The sequence below is a fragment of the Oreochromis aureus genome, linkage group 9 (assembly GCF_013358895.1).
Source record: "Oreochromis aureus strain Israel breed Guangdong linkage group 9, ZZ_aureus, whole genome shotgun sequence".
Taxonomy (NCBI): Eukaryota; Metazoa; Chordata; class Actinopteri; order Cichliformes; family Cichlidae; genus Oreochromis; species Oreochromis aureus.
This window is the reverse complement of record NC_052950.1, coordinates 14,597,529-14,611,132: the sequence shown is the minus strand read 5'-3', so window position 1 is coordinate 14,611,132 and position 13,604 is coordinate 14,597,529. Positions and strand designations below refer to the sequence as shown.

General features: G+C 39.6%; 2 protein-coding genes across 10 annotated transcripts in view; one reads left to right on the top strand and one right to left on the bottom strand.

The window, feature by feature from the left end:
• The window catches only part of relch (RAB11 binding and LisH domain, coiled-coil and HEAT repeat containing), a 38,331-nt gene extending 37,389 nt beyond the window's left edge, over positions 1 to 942 (bottom strand). For all 7 annotated transcript variants that reach the window (XR_005614219.1, XM_031749994.2, XM_039617036.1 and 4 more), the window contains exon 1: positions 458 to 942. Coding sequence is in view for 6 of the 7 variants with exons in the window: in XM_031749994.2 (XP_031605854.2) it covers positions 458 to 911 (454 nt within the window). In the remaining variant the exon portion in view is untranslated. The remainder of the gene's footprint in view (positions 1 to 457) is intronic.
• Positions 943 to 963: 21 nt separating this feature from the next.
• On the top strand, positions 964 to 12,817 carry pign (phosphatidylinositol glycan anchor biosynthesis, class N). Of its 3 annotated transcripts, none has more exons than XM_039617041.1 (29): positions 964 to 1,067; positions 1,987 to 2,303; positions 2,454 to 2,575; positions 2,716 to 2,814; positions 2,922 to 3,028; positions 3,308 to 3,432; positions 3,594 to 3,724; positions 3,824 to 3,943; positions 4,046 to 4,086; positions 4,191 to 4,250; positions 4,342 to 4,434; positions 4,552 to 4,607; positions 6,419 to 6,497; positions 6,809 to 6,991; positions 7,096 to 7,235; positions 7,607 to 7,706; positions 7,836 to 7,928; positions 8,306 to 8,397; positions 8,825 to 8,930; positions 9,027 to 9,135; positions 9,316 to 9,418; positions 9,516 to 9,618; positions 10,308 to 10,394; positions 10,622 to 10,677; positions 10,913 to 10,988; positions 11,341 to 11,414; positions 11,707 to 11,749; positions 11,859 to 11,911; positions 12,015 to 12,817. In XM_039617041.1, exons 2-29 carry the CDS (start codon positions 2,077 to 2,079, stop codon positions 12,136 to 12,138), a joined length of 2,802 nt encoding a protein of 933 aa, XP_039472975.1. In that variant the 5' UTR covers positions 964 to 1,067; positions 1,987 to 2,076; the 3' UTR covers positions 12,139 to 12,817. The 3 variants fall into 3 exon arrangements, 2 of the variants coding, with proteins under 2 accessions (XP_039472975.1, XP_031605920.1); XM_031750060.2 differs by lacking the exon at positions 964 to 1,067 and adding an exon at positions 1,094 to 1,679; XR_005614220.1 differs by lacking the exons at positions 964 to 1,067; positions 11,341 to 11,414; positions 11,707 to 11,749; positions 11,859 to 11,911; positions 12,015 to 12,817 and adding an exon at positions 1,093 to 1,679 and having other exon boundaries at positions 9,516 to 9,611; positions 10,913 to 10,987.
• The last annotated feature ends 787 nt before the right edge of the window (positions 12,818 to 13,604 follow it).

Genomic DNA, 13,604 nt, shown 5'->3' with positions numbered 1-13,604 from the left:
TGTGCTATTTGAGCAATACTGTGGTTCAGGGAAAACCAAAAGCTGTTCGTACAAGAATCCGCTTCTTCTCCTTCCTCTCTTTTGTTTTCTATAGCCGATATTGACCTCTGACCTCTGACGGGTGTTTTCCTACAGGGCTAAATTACACTTGGGCGATCACTACAGGTCACCAGCATTATTACGCTACCAGTATTTACCTTTCAGTGAGTAGTTAATGTGTAATGCCTTGTCACAACTCTGTGTTAGTCTGTCATCTCACGATTGACCCACAAAACCCAATAGCTGGCTGCGGCCCTGGAGCTGAAGAGCAGGTGCAGCAAACACATCTCAAGCTATCATAGCCAATGATTAAAGCTAACGTTAGCCAGCTGATGGGCTAACTCTGTTTCACACAACATCAATACAGAGCTAGCGAACAGCTACATATGTAGCACTAAGAGCAGCTAACGACACTTACTCAGTGGTCCTCCAGGTCCGAGTACCTGGTCTTTGGCAGGTGGAGTACCGCTCTGTCGCTCGAAGTTGCCAGGGTTGGAGAAATAATCCCTCAGCCGGGGGAGCTCTCTGCCTGCTTCCAGCAGTTCGGTGTGAAACTCCAAGGCCGTGAGGATGTATTGGTCCCGCAATAACTGGGCAGCGATGACATCTACAGATACCCGCGTATCGGCGCTGCCTGCCATAGCGGAGGTGGCGGCGGCCGACGCCGAGATGCCCTCACCGCTGGGGCTCGTCCGGTTGCTAGACAGCAGGAGCGACGGAGGCTCTGCGTCTGCAGGCGGAGAGAAAGGATTGCCTGGCGGTGGTCCTGGCGCCCCGTCACTCGGACTCCGCTCTGTGTCAACTGTTTCGTTAGGGCGCCGTTCGGCCTCTTCTTCAGAATCACTGAGATTAAATGGGTTCACCGACGCCATTTTTGCCCTAAAGAGATTTTTTTTTTTTTTTTTTAGCAATCTAAGCTAGCTAAGCTAATCACACCCGCTGCTTCCTGAATGGATATTAGGTTAGCTAAGGTTTGGTAGGTGGAAGAGGAGGAAGAAGAAGAAATGCGAAGCTACGATTGGTCAAATGTAAGAGACGCTACTCCCAAAGCCCACCCCTTTTATGGAATATTGGAAAAGTATTGGGTAACTTTGATGTAGAGAGGAAAACTAGGCAGGGCACATTTGACAGCTGATAGCAAGTGCTAGCTACTATACTGTCAAAAAAAAGCTGCGCCCAAACCATTTTTATTAAAAATGCACTTCACTGCAAACAAAACAAATAAATAAGGGCTGTTTATTTTTTATTACATTTCGTAATAGGTATACTTGAAGTGAATCGTTTAAATTTAAACTACACTACCCACAATGCAGCTACAAATCACCACGTCAACACACAACGTCAAAAACGAGTCACAACAAGGAAGTGAATGCTCATGCTGCCTGAATTTCTTGTAGTAATCTTCTTAAACAGGGAGACATTTGGTTTTAGGTTGATCTTTTTTTAGGCTGATCTGTCTGGTTCTCTGAGCATGTTCTTGGCGATCTACGAAGTGACAATGGAAGCTAAAGCAGTGTTTAACAAGTGAATCTATGAACTAGTAGTAGTAGTAGTAGATAGGTTGGCTCTCTCACTCATTCATTCTTTAACGGAACATTATTCCCGTTTTTATGATCAAAATCCGCTGACGTTACATGCAGGTAAGACTTTTTTCATGGCCTGTTTTCCTAAGTTACTTTCTTGTTACCAGTGGTAAGTTGGCTGGACCATTAAAATCTACCGAAATAAACGTTAAAGTCATTATTTTTTTTAACGTTGCTTAATGGCATATGGTGAACGAAGGATTAAGCTGCCCTTAAGACCACATACTTTGGCTTAACAAGCCTATATTATTCTGAAACCTTCTAATGCCCCTTCTATTGGCTTTAACATCTTAATCCTGAACGCAAATGCAGGCTGTGAATTGTCTTCATTTTATTCCAAAGTTTTTCTTTTTCCTTCTTCCAGTCACCTCTTCACTTCCAAGCGCATTAAATCTACCCTCCTTGTCCTCAAGTAAACCCTCAGTTGTTCTTCTGCGTGGCTTTGGCACCCAAAATGAGGATGATCACCTTCTTTGTGATTGGGCTGACAGTCCACGTGGTCTTCTTCATCTCTATCTTTGATATCTACTTCACCTCTCCTCTGGTCCATGGCATGACACCCCACTCCACACCCCTGGAACCCCCTGCTTCCAGACTGGTGTTAGTGGTGGCTGATGGTCTCAGAGCAGACAGTCTCTTCACCCCGCTCCCTAATGGCTCATCCAGGACACCATACCTGAGGTCAGGAAACCAATATAAAGAAATAAACTTTGATGTGGAGTTTGGGTCTGTTTATATTAATCATTCTTGTAAGGTGATGTCATTTTTACAGCATGTCTTTTCTTTCCTCCTGTTTGCATAAGCATATGTGCTTCTGTTTCCACATTTCAGGGGTATAATAGAGGACAAGGGGACCTGGGGTGTGTCACACACACGTGTGCCTACCGAGTCTCGGCCCGGTCACGTTGCTCTCATCGCTGGCTTCTATGAGGATGTTAGTGCAGTTGCTAAAGGTGTGTGCATGATGTTTTGTTTTGTTTGTTTTTTTTACATGGTAGGAAGAGAAATGCTCAGCGACTTGGAGAGATTTGCTCTCTATTGTATGTGTTTCTCTGTGGCATTCTACTGTTACCATTTATGTGCTTGTTTTCAGGCTGGAAGGAAAATCCTGTAGAATTTGACTCTGTGTTTAATGAGAGCAGACACACCTGGTGCTGGGGCAGCCCTGATATCCTGCCTATGTTTGCCAAAGGTACACAAGCATCACAAACAGAACCATTAATCTACACAATAGAAAAGAAATAGAAAAAACCACTAAATCACTTATCTGAGCAAACATGTTTCCTTTGGTTATTTCAGGCGCTAGTGGGGACCATGTGTATACCCACACATACCCGGCAGTGGAGGAGGACTTTGCCTCCACAGATGCATCCAAGCTGGACAGCTGGGTGTTCACTCAAGTCAAAGTATGTAGTGGAAGTATTAGCATAAAAAATTATTTTACGATTGATCTATTGATATTAACTACAGGTCTACCCACAAAAACACATTTTATAAAGACTAGTCGCTTATACTATAACTCAGACAGTATTTGTTGGTTTTTGAACACATATTGTATTATGTGTATTGTGTGTGTCATGCAGTGAAATATAACCCAACTTGGACTCATTCCAGAATTTCATTTACAGAATTGATCCACATGGATTTCCTGAATAAGCCTAAAATTATTTAATATTTTTCAACAGTCCTTCTTTAAGTCTGCACAGTCTAACGCCACTCTGAAGGCCAGCCTATGGGAGGATAAAAATGTCTTCTTCCTGCATCTGCTTGGAATTGACACTAATGGACATGCTCACAGACCAATGTCGCAGTAAGTTGGTTACTTTGTATTAAGAACTGCTGATTTATTTATTTTTTTTTTTACCTTTGGGCAGTAGTGCAGTAGTTCTTAGTCATGTTAACAAATTCATCCAAATAAGCATTGTCTGATCCAGCTGCATCTTTGTCTTGTATTTTGTCTTTTTTTCCCAGAGAATACCTAGACAATATTGGTCTAGTAGATGCAGGTTTAGCTGAAGTGGTGTCTATAATAGAGGACTTCTTTGACAATGATGGCAAAACAGCCTATGTGTTTACCTCTGACCACGGCATGACAAACTGGGGTAAACCGCTTGTTTGTGTATCTAAATTTTTTGCTGCCTGCTAGCGATTTTTCTATTACAGTTTTCTATTTTGGCATGTTTGTGTGCGTGTGCCTCCAGGTTCCCACGGTGCGGGCCATCCTTCTGAAACGCTAACCCCTTTAGTGGCATGGGGAGCTGGGGTTCAGAAAGCCAAGGGAGTCACAGAACCCCAACCATACAATGATGGGTTCCTACAAGGTACGTTCAAACACTTTTGTTAAGATTTAAATTTACAACCGATACCCTCCAGTTTGTCTGTTTTACTTTGTCTAAATTATTGTCCTGGTTTGTTTCTTTTAGACTGGAAACTGGAGCATCTTCGTAGAGTCGACGTCAGTCAGGTAAAGCTCATGGAAATTTAAACTTTTTAACAATTTCCTGTCAACAGTTGTATTTAAGTGTAATATTTGTGTGTCTTCGTTGTTTGTTTGGTTTTTTTTGGCAGGCTGACATTGCTCCGCTCATGGCTTCCCTCATTGGTGTGCCTATTCCTGTTAACTCTGTTGTAAGTCAGAGACAAAATCAGCCATTTAATGGGAAATGTTCAATAATTTTTCAAGCCTTTGTTACATGTTTTGTGTGTATTTGTTTTTCAGGGCGTGCTACCTCTTCTCTACCTCAACAACAGTGAGCGGTTCAAGGCTGAAAGCATGTACACTAATGCTATTCAAGTACTGGAGCAGTTCAAGGTATAACAGCATCTGCTTTGGCTAACAAAATGCTTATCAGCTATCTGTCATGTCTTTTATTATTCTATCTGATGGTAAAGCTGTATTTTTACTATATGTGTGTGTGTTTATTTGTAGATGAAAATGATGCAGAAAAAGGAGACAACCTTATCTTTTCTCTTCACCCCATACCAGTACGTACAGTAACTAACTCATGTGTTTTTCTAACAAAAACCAAATCAGAAGAACATGAATTTGCTTTTCACCATGGCCTGTTGTGTTTACTGCGACCTCATAGAAAGTGTAAAGGGAATAGATTAAAAGATTCCCTTTTGCAAAGAATTAATTGACAGAAACAAAAGTATTTTTAACATAAATGCTGTGTTTTTATATCAATCCCATTTCCAGAAAAGTTGGGATATTTTCTAAAATATTTTAACCTCCAAACTCTTTCACGGCATGCATTTTTAATTTCTCTTTGCTATTTGGGCTGATTGGGACCTGATGAATGTAAAAACAAAGAATTACCAGGATGGGTTTTTTTTTTTTTACCTGATTATTGTTTCTGAGAAAAATGAGATCCACATATGAGGACATTCGTTTTAAATTTTGATAGAACAGTGGCAGTATAATGTCCTCGTAAGTGGATATCAGGCCCTTGTAGAGCAAAATTTAGTATTTTTGTCTGGACAGCCCAAAATGTGATGTCCACATATGTGGATGCCAGGTCCTAGAAGGTTAAAAAATACAAATCTGTGATATGTTCATTCATGTGAACATATATTTAAGTGACCAAAGTACAAAGATGTTGGAAGATTTTCCTGACGTACTTAATCGTTTTTTGTAAATGTACCAAAATTTGAATTTGACGGCTGCAACACACTCAACAAAAGTTGGGACTGAGACATATTTACTGTTGTTTCTTTTAATTGCAGTTTTTAAACATTTTTTAACTGAGTGTTGTAGTTTTCCAGTTAGAAATTTTGCTCATTTTTACTTGATTTAACCTGGGGTCGTTGTTGTCTGTAGGAAATAGATCGTAACAGGCAGCGCTCCGTGCCTCAGTCAGTGGTATCTACAGATGCAGCTCGACCTGCTGTGGCCACTGATGCTCCTCTGTATCATCACAGATTCTTTTGCATTTTTTGTTGATATCAATCTGGACGGTTGTTTTCATCTTTGGCAAAGAGAACTCAGCGCTGTTTTCCAAAAACACGGAAATGTGGATTTATCTGTGCATAGCACACAGTGACACAGTCTTTCTGTCCTTCTGAGGTGAACCCTGGCCTAGAGAGCTCTGTGGAGCTGACATATGATTTCCTCCTTCAATAATAAGACAGTTTCAAGTTGCATAAGTGGATGTGGGACTGTGTTAAGTGTCAGTGGTTTTCTGAAGTACTTCTGAGCCCAGGTGGCTATATTTATATTTGTATATTTATTTCACTGCAGCGTGACTGTTTCTAAGGCGGTGTAGCCTGAGGGCTCAAGCTGGTTTCAATCTTGACCATAGTGTGAGAAATGGTTTGAATTCTCTTAATCTTTTCATAGTAGTACATACTATAGGTGTCTGAAGAATTTTTTTTGCAATAGTGGACTGAGAAATCTTTTGAAATCTGGAGCAATTCTCTCATGAATTAAGGAAATAAGGGATGAACCTCAACCCACAAAGACCGAGTTTGTGATGATTTCTAATTTTACCTTTACCCAATCAGTTAGCCTGCTTAATCTGGTTCCTCTGAACATATATAAAGTTGTGGTTTTTTTTATTGCATTTTGGAAAAAATCCCAACTTTTCTGGAGACGGGGTTTGCACTTTCTCAGTAAATTCTTTTGCTGACCCATTAAAAATCAATCAATGTGACATTTAGATTAACTTCTGAAGTTATGCAGCATAACCAAGAGGCCAAGAATATGTCCACTAACCAAACCACATATTCATGGCCATATTTAAATTGCACACTTTCACACACTTCATCTTTTTTGCACCATCCCTCTTTCTTCCCAGACTCCTGACTGAGTCAAAACAAGCAGAATTCACCCAGAAGGCCCGAATACTCATTCAACTGGAGAAGTACGAGGATGCTGTGAGTATGGGGGGGGGTCTGTGGCTTTTAAATCTAATCATACTTTACAATACATGTAAAGCCAATTTCTAGATTTATTTTGATACGTTGATGAATTAAACCGGTATTTAAACACTTAATGAACCTGTGTTCATAAACTAATGTCTAACTTAAAAGCAGTTTAACTGAAATCACTATTTTATCTTACACACATTGGAGCCAGATGAACTACAGTAAATGCATTCTACATTATCTCTACTTTCTCCATCTTATGTTTTCTTCCGCTTAAGCAACAAGTGAGATTTTTGTCCCCCTGTTTTGTCTCTTGTCAGATCTCTTTGTGCCAGTCTCTGATTTCTCACTCTCTGGAAGGCTTGGTTTACTACCACACCTATGACAGATTCTTCCTCGGTTGCAGTGTGGTGCTGGGATTTGTAGGCTGGACCTCATATGTCGTCTTAGTCATACTGAAGACTCACGCGAGTCTCAACAGACATCCTAATCTCACTAAACAGGTTAGGATATACAGTAGATTGTAATCCCTCAAGATGCCTTCCACCCAAACAAGTCTGCCCAACCCGAATGTCTTGTTAAGTTGGTATTTTTCTCCTGTGTGCAGATTCCTGGCCGTAACTTGGCGAGGCTGTGCACGTGCGTGGCGGTGGTGATCACAGTCTTCCTGCTTATTCAAAGAAGCCCCATAACCTACTATATTTACTGCCTGCTGCCTGTCCCTGTGTGGTATTCTGTTCTGAAAGAGTAAGTAAAAGACACATTCAAAATAATGCAAACTGGATTTAAAAAATGTACAAAACATGTTTGTTCAGATGCATTCAGTTAATTTACAATAATTTGTATATTTACTATAGTCACAGAACCCTGATATTAAAACACACGCAAAAGGATCACATCAGTCAGTGAATACAGCGGCTTTTCACTGGATCTAATTAGCCTCACACAGGCTTGTATGCACATCTGGCTCAGGTGGAGTGAAGTGCTAATTAGATCCTTTGAACTGGCGTTGTATGCATTCATGGTTCTCCTATGTAAAAGGGATAAAGAGATGTTTTATTCTTCATCCCATCCTTTTATCACAGGAAAAAGTAATCCCATCAATGATCTATTTTTAGGTCTGGAACTCTGAGAGATTTGATTAAGACAGCCCCTTCTCTCCCACTGTGGAAATGTCTGGGCTATTTTGTGCTGGTGGCGTTTGGGATTGAGCTGCTGGTAGGTGTCTTTAAATCTGCTGCGTTAAAGGCATCCTTCTGCATAAGTGCACAAAATTTCACTTGTGTATCATTAACTGTAAGAAATAAACCTGGATCCTGCATGGCTGTTTATTTTTGCTGCCCCCAGGTGGTGAGCTTCTTCCATCGCGCCATGCTGACTGTAGGGCTGGCTGTTCTCTCTCTCTGGCCCTTCTTGTCGGGGCTTTTTGGCAAGGCTAAGGTAATTTACAGATTAGCCGGATAAAAGCAGGAAAATGTGTGTTATAGCTGTTTTTAATATTAATCCCTGTTTTGGTTATGGAAAGCACTGCTTCTAGGAAGTTCTCCAACAAGATGTAGATATATATAAATATATATATATATAAATATATTATGAGTAAACAGAGTTACAAAAATATGCCTAGTCATTAATAAGAAATGTTGTTAATAACATTCTAGCCATTCTAATTCTTCTTATGTGTCTATAACTAGAGTGTTATTGGTACTGCTTGCCTAAAGCAGTAGATAATTATAAAGGCAATTATTAAATATAGATACACAATGGTAAATGTGTCAAAGTGGTAGACAGCATTTCTTTTTGTCTCTGTTTCTGTGCAGTCACGCTCACTGAGCTGGCTTGTGGGCTGTCTGTGTCTAGCTGCTTTCCCCCTCATGCCTGTTGTGGGTAGAGAGCCTAACATACATCTGGTGTGAGTACTTCCTTTATTTGTATATATTTATCTGAATGTTTACCGCAATGTCCTATCACGGGAAAAACTGAGAGCCCAATACATGCCAGCTGCCAGATCAGGATGACAAAATGTGACCGGAATCGGCGTCATATTAATGATGCAAATATCTATCACAATATTCGAATATGAAAAAAAACCCAAAACCTGTGGAGCCATGAGCATCCACCCCCAGTTAAAGAAAACTGAATAGACTTACTGTTAAAAGTTAAAAAGCCCCACGATGGGTACTTTCTCTATATAAACAGACCGGAAATTTGAAAGTGGAACAAATGAAAATGAGGAATAATTAAACTGCTTCACAAATATTATCTTTCCACATCGTGCTGTGTGTACAAACTATCCATGTTTTTGAAAGTACAGTAAGACATCCTGTTTGTCAACTCAGTACCTGTGCAGGTCTGCTCGCTCTTTTCACCTCAGCTTGCTACCTCTGGTCATCTCGGCGGAGGACCCCGCTGCACCTCGGTGACAGACCGCAGTTTGTCGTACAGGTGACTACAGCACATGTCACTGTGGGAATATATATGTGTGTTTGTGTGTGTCACTGCATTTGCTAATACTGATTAATTACCTGTCAAACTCGGCAGATGCTCCTTGTTGCTGTGTGTGCATACGTGCCATCCCTCACACACTCCAGCCTGCAACAGAAACGGGGCCTACCCCTTCTTAATCAGATCATCAGTTGGAGCACATTAGGTGGGTTGGTTGCAAGTGGCCACAGTATATTTGGGATCTAGGGTGGGTTATAGCTGTTCTCATCTATCATTCATGTTTACTTTTTAAATATTGATCGCATACGTAAGCTATACCTCGAAAGACGTTAAAATATCATATCGCTGACACCCAAGTAACCTCTGCCAACTCTTCTCTCTTCAGCATCTTCTATATTTGTTCCTTTGCTGAGCTCAACGAGACTTTTTCATCGACTCCTCAGCATATTCCTGTCTCTCACCTCCACCTACCTGCTGCTTAGCACTGGGTAGGACAAACATTGATGCTTCAGTTGCGTCTTGAGCAGAGTTGCACCACCGCAGTAAAGCTGTAAAATGATATTTCTATTTTTGTCTCCCTCACAGGTCAGAGGCTTTGTTCCCCCCTGTGTTATCCTGGTTAATGTTTGTGTGGATTAACATCGAACAGGAAGCCTTGCTTGCTCAGGGCATGTCTAGTAGGCAAGAGGTAGAGCCATTGTTTTTCTCTTTGTAATAGAAAACCAAAAGCTTTGGGAAGCTATTATTTATGTATGTATTTAATTGTGAAGGTCATATTTTCCATTTTACTGATTTAACTCCAATTCACAACAACAGCCACTTCACAGAGCTTTATATTGTAAGGTAAAGACCATACAATCTTAGAAAGAAAACCTCAGCAGTCAATTGACATGAGGAAGCACTCGGTAATCGTGGAAAGGAAGAACCCCATGCAGGAAGAGATGTCCGGCAGAAGCAGGCTAAGGGAGAGGCTGTCTGCTATGAGCAGTTTGAGGATGAGGGGAAAGAGATGAGAATGAACAGAGCTTAGAGAGAACACAGAAAATTCAAATTGTGGGAAAGAAAAGACAAAGTTTAATAACACGTGGTAATGCCATATAAAATCACATGGAATTAAAAAGAAAGAGGTAATGCTCAGTGCATCATGGGAAATCCCTAGCAGCCTACACTTCAAAAAAGAATATAATATATCTGGAGTGTTCAAGTGTTTTTCCTGTCCACTTATTTAGATGTCAGTTTGTTCATATTAAATCACAGTAATTAACAGCTTTCTCACACAAAACCCCAGCTTACCCACACAGGTCTTAAAGTCCGTGTCTCATTGTGGCTGGGTTTACAGACATGCATGTTTTTTGTTTTTTTTTCTTTTTCCTCCAGTTGTCCACCATCGATTTCTCTGCAAACATCGACATCACCAAGATTCGACAGCTGAAGCTGGATGACATCCGAAGGTCATATTTTTTTGTATCCTTGTTAAGAGCACCTGCAACGATGTTGGTTCGCCGAAACACAGAAGTGCATTGGGCTCATTAGAGTCTGTGGGTGATGTTCAGGCTGGATTTGATCAAATAAGATGTAGTATTAAAAATGTGACATAAAGGTTTTTTATGTTTAAAGTGTACAATCGGACAAAAAAATCAACTTAGTTCATTCTCACGTTTGGCATTACCTTGACTTCACCTTTTCTTCAGGTATTTTTCATAATAACAGCATTCTTTGGCACAGGAAACATTGCATCCATAAACAGGTATATGCATCGTAGTATTTTTGTGTGAGTGTGAGAGTGTCATGCAGGAAGGAAATAAGAAAAAAACATCAGTTCTGACAAATTTCTTTTCTATGAATTATATGTTTTCCACCAAATATAGAGTATGTTAGTGTGTATATTCTACAACACGAGGTCCATTTTCTTCTCTGAAAAGTTAAAGATTCTAGTCTGGTGTCTGTAGTCACTTTCTGTACTTCTGTTTCCCTTTGCCTAGTTTTGACCCAGCATCTGTTTATTGTTTCCTCACTGTTTTCAACCCTTTCATAATGGGAGGGTTGATGATGTGGAAGGTACTGTACTCTTAAACATTTCCTTTTTATGATATGTACCGTGCTTCCCCAAAAGGGGAAGCAGCTTTGCACATTATGACTAGTCATGATCTATTCATATTCTGCTTGAGAAGTAAGCTTAAATACAGTTTACCTGCCTTTCCTTTTTGCTCATGTTCATTTGTTTTAACAGCCATGACCTAGCCCATTAATTTCTGTATCTTCTTTGACACTTATTGTACAGAGAATTTAGGCAGACAGATTTGTAATAGAAATTTTAGCATCATACTTCTTAATGAGTTTATATAATAATGTGTTTATTTCGAGTCATTTCATTGAATCCTGCATTTCCTTAAATTATCTGTTCTTCCAGGTTATCATTCCATTCATCATAGTCATGTGTACATTTGAGACCATCCAAGTTGCAACACAGCTATCATCAAGGAGGTAACTCCTCGCTTCCTCATCTAAAAGTATAAATTTAGTCTTTTAATTCTTAAATTAACTCTTTGAATTTGTTGGAAACGTTGAATCACGGCTCTGATTCTGTCTGTAGAGTTAGAGTACGTTCTGTTTGCTTTGTTAGACAGACCAGGCCAGACATGACTCTTAAACCTTGACCAGCTAAAATAACTATAGTATCTTATAGTTTCTCCTTCATTGTGCATGAAAAAGGCTTAAATGCACTGACCAATGTGTGCTCCTGAATGTTTAAATCTCTCTTATTTTTATTTTGCAGTTTGTTCCTCATCGTCCTGGTTATCTCTGACTTGATGGCTCTGGTAATGCAGGTTTAATGTTGATCTTTTATAAAAGACTTTCTCTCGTTCACTATTAAGCAAACTGCACATGAGACTCAAATAGATTTTAACCCACTCTTGCTCTCCTCAGCACTTTTTCTTCATGGTGCAGGACTATGGCAGCTGGTTGGACATTGGCACAAGGTAATGAAACTTGGACATGTATTTAAAACCATGTCTTCTCAATCTGTTGTTCTGGTGTCTGCAATGCATCGAAAATAAGCTAAGCTTCCTCTGTCTTTTGCAGTATTAGTCACTATGTGATAGTGATGTCAATGACGATCTTTCTCATGTTGCTGAGTGTGGTTACACATGTTCTCACTTCACAAAGACTCGTCCTGTGGAGGCAACGCAAGATGCACTTCCCCTAGTAAATGTTAGCATGTGTCTTAAACAAGATATTTATGAGTGTACCTATTTAACTGTCTTATTTCAGATATCTTTTATGTTTTGTCGTATTGTTTTAATTTTTTTTATAGACAACGTGGAAAATAATCTTAGGAACCTAAATAATACACAATACTTGTAATGATACATTTTTTGCAACGTGGCCTAAGACCTTTGCACAGTACTGTGTTGTTCTTTTGTACAAATGCACTCAGTCTTAGTTTCATTTGTGAATTTATAATAGGCTGCTGCAAACGTGACTGTGAATTGAGCTTTTGATGAAGGTGTTGATTTGCAACATAATACAATGGGACTGTACCTCAGTAAGAAAACACTCTGGCCACATGTTGCTTGTCACATTTACATATTTTACTCTTTACATGTGTTGCTGAAATGGTTAAATCGTGTGAACAAATGAGGAAAAGCATTAGTAATAATAATTGATTTATGAAACGCATGCAAAAAGCAAACTAATGCTTTTGTGGGTGTTATTCTTCTGCTCTTTCATGATTTCATGCTGCTACGATAAATGGTCTGGTGAAAGTATGTAACATGATACTTCATAACGCTGCCTAAAATGTGTGTTTCTTTATTGTGAAAAGGGATGTTTTAACTTATTTTGAGTACGTGTGTATCAATAAAACTGAAGGATTGGAGTGCAAACGTGTGTTTAAGAGAATTTAATTGCCGTGTGAAAACTTGAGTTGCAAATTGTTGACTTTTTCCATCATTTTAGACATTTGGTTGTCTTTGCAACAGTGCATAATAGTAAAGATGACCTATTTAATCAAAAATCAAACTGACAGGGAATCTCCTTAAGGAGTGACGAGAGGTTCTTTAACATCTAATGGGTTTCCTGTTGTGGTGTCAACATCTCTGGCAGAACCAGGGCCAGGAAGGTGCAGGAAATTGTGGGTAATTATGCAAAAAGCTTGGGCAACAGTTCTTAGGTCAAGAGTTCTTTTTGCAACAAAAACAAATGATTGAACACTTTCATATTTGGCCCCCTATGCACTAGTGGTGCAGTAGATCTTCATTTGTTCAAAAGTAGACATCGGTAGGACTTAAAGCTAACTAGAAAAGTAAAAGATGAAGTAAATGTTCTTAAAATAAGTGCAAACCTAAATCAGAATATACCAGTATTAATTTTGGCAAAAGTGTAACTGGACAAATTCTATGATAAGTGTTTGTGTGGTTACACGCAGGATCAAATAAACCAACCTATAAAAAACCATCAACGTTGGACAGCGTTGGTAGTTAAAGGTTTGCAGCATGCAAACTAAGCTTGTGGTCAGTGTGATGCGAAGGTGTTTTCCTGTTTAGGGAAGTGGACTGTGGTGTTCATTGGATCTTTTATGTTACCATCTTTGCGACTGTGGTGAAAACTCAAAAGCTTACAAAGTCCTATGATATTAGTTGGAATCACAATATACAATGTGCTGTACATGTA

What these genes read in the sequence shown, in the direction of transcription:
- pign (XM_039617041.1), top strand. Translation starts at nt 2,077, where the DNA reads ATGAGGATGATCACCTTCTTTGTGATTGGGCTGACAGTCCACGTGGTC. An exon ending in TGGAGAAGTACGAGGATGCT is followed by an intron (nt 6,498 to 6,808) that starts GTGAGTATGGGG and finishes GTCTCTTGTCAG; the next exon opens with ATCTCTTTGTGCCAGTCTCT. An exon ending in GAGGGTTGATGATGTGGAAG is followed by an intron (nt 10,989 to 11,340) that starts GTACTGTACTCT and finishes CTGTTCTTCCAG; the next exon opens with GTTATCATTCCATTCATCAT.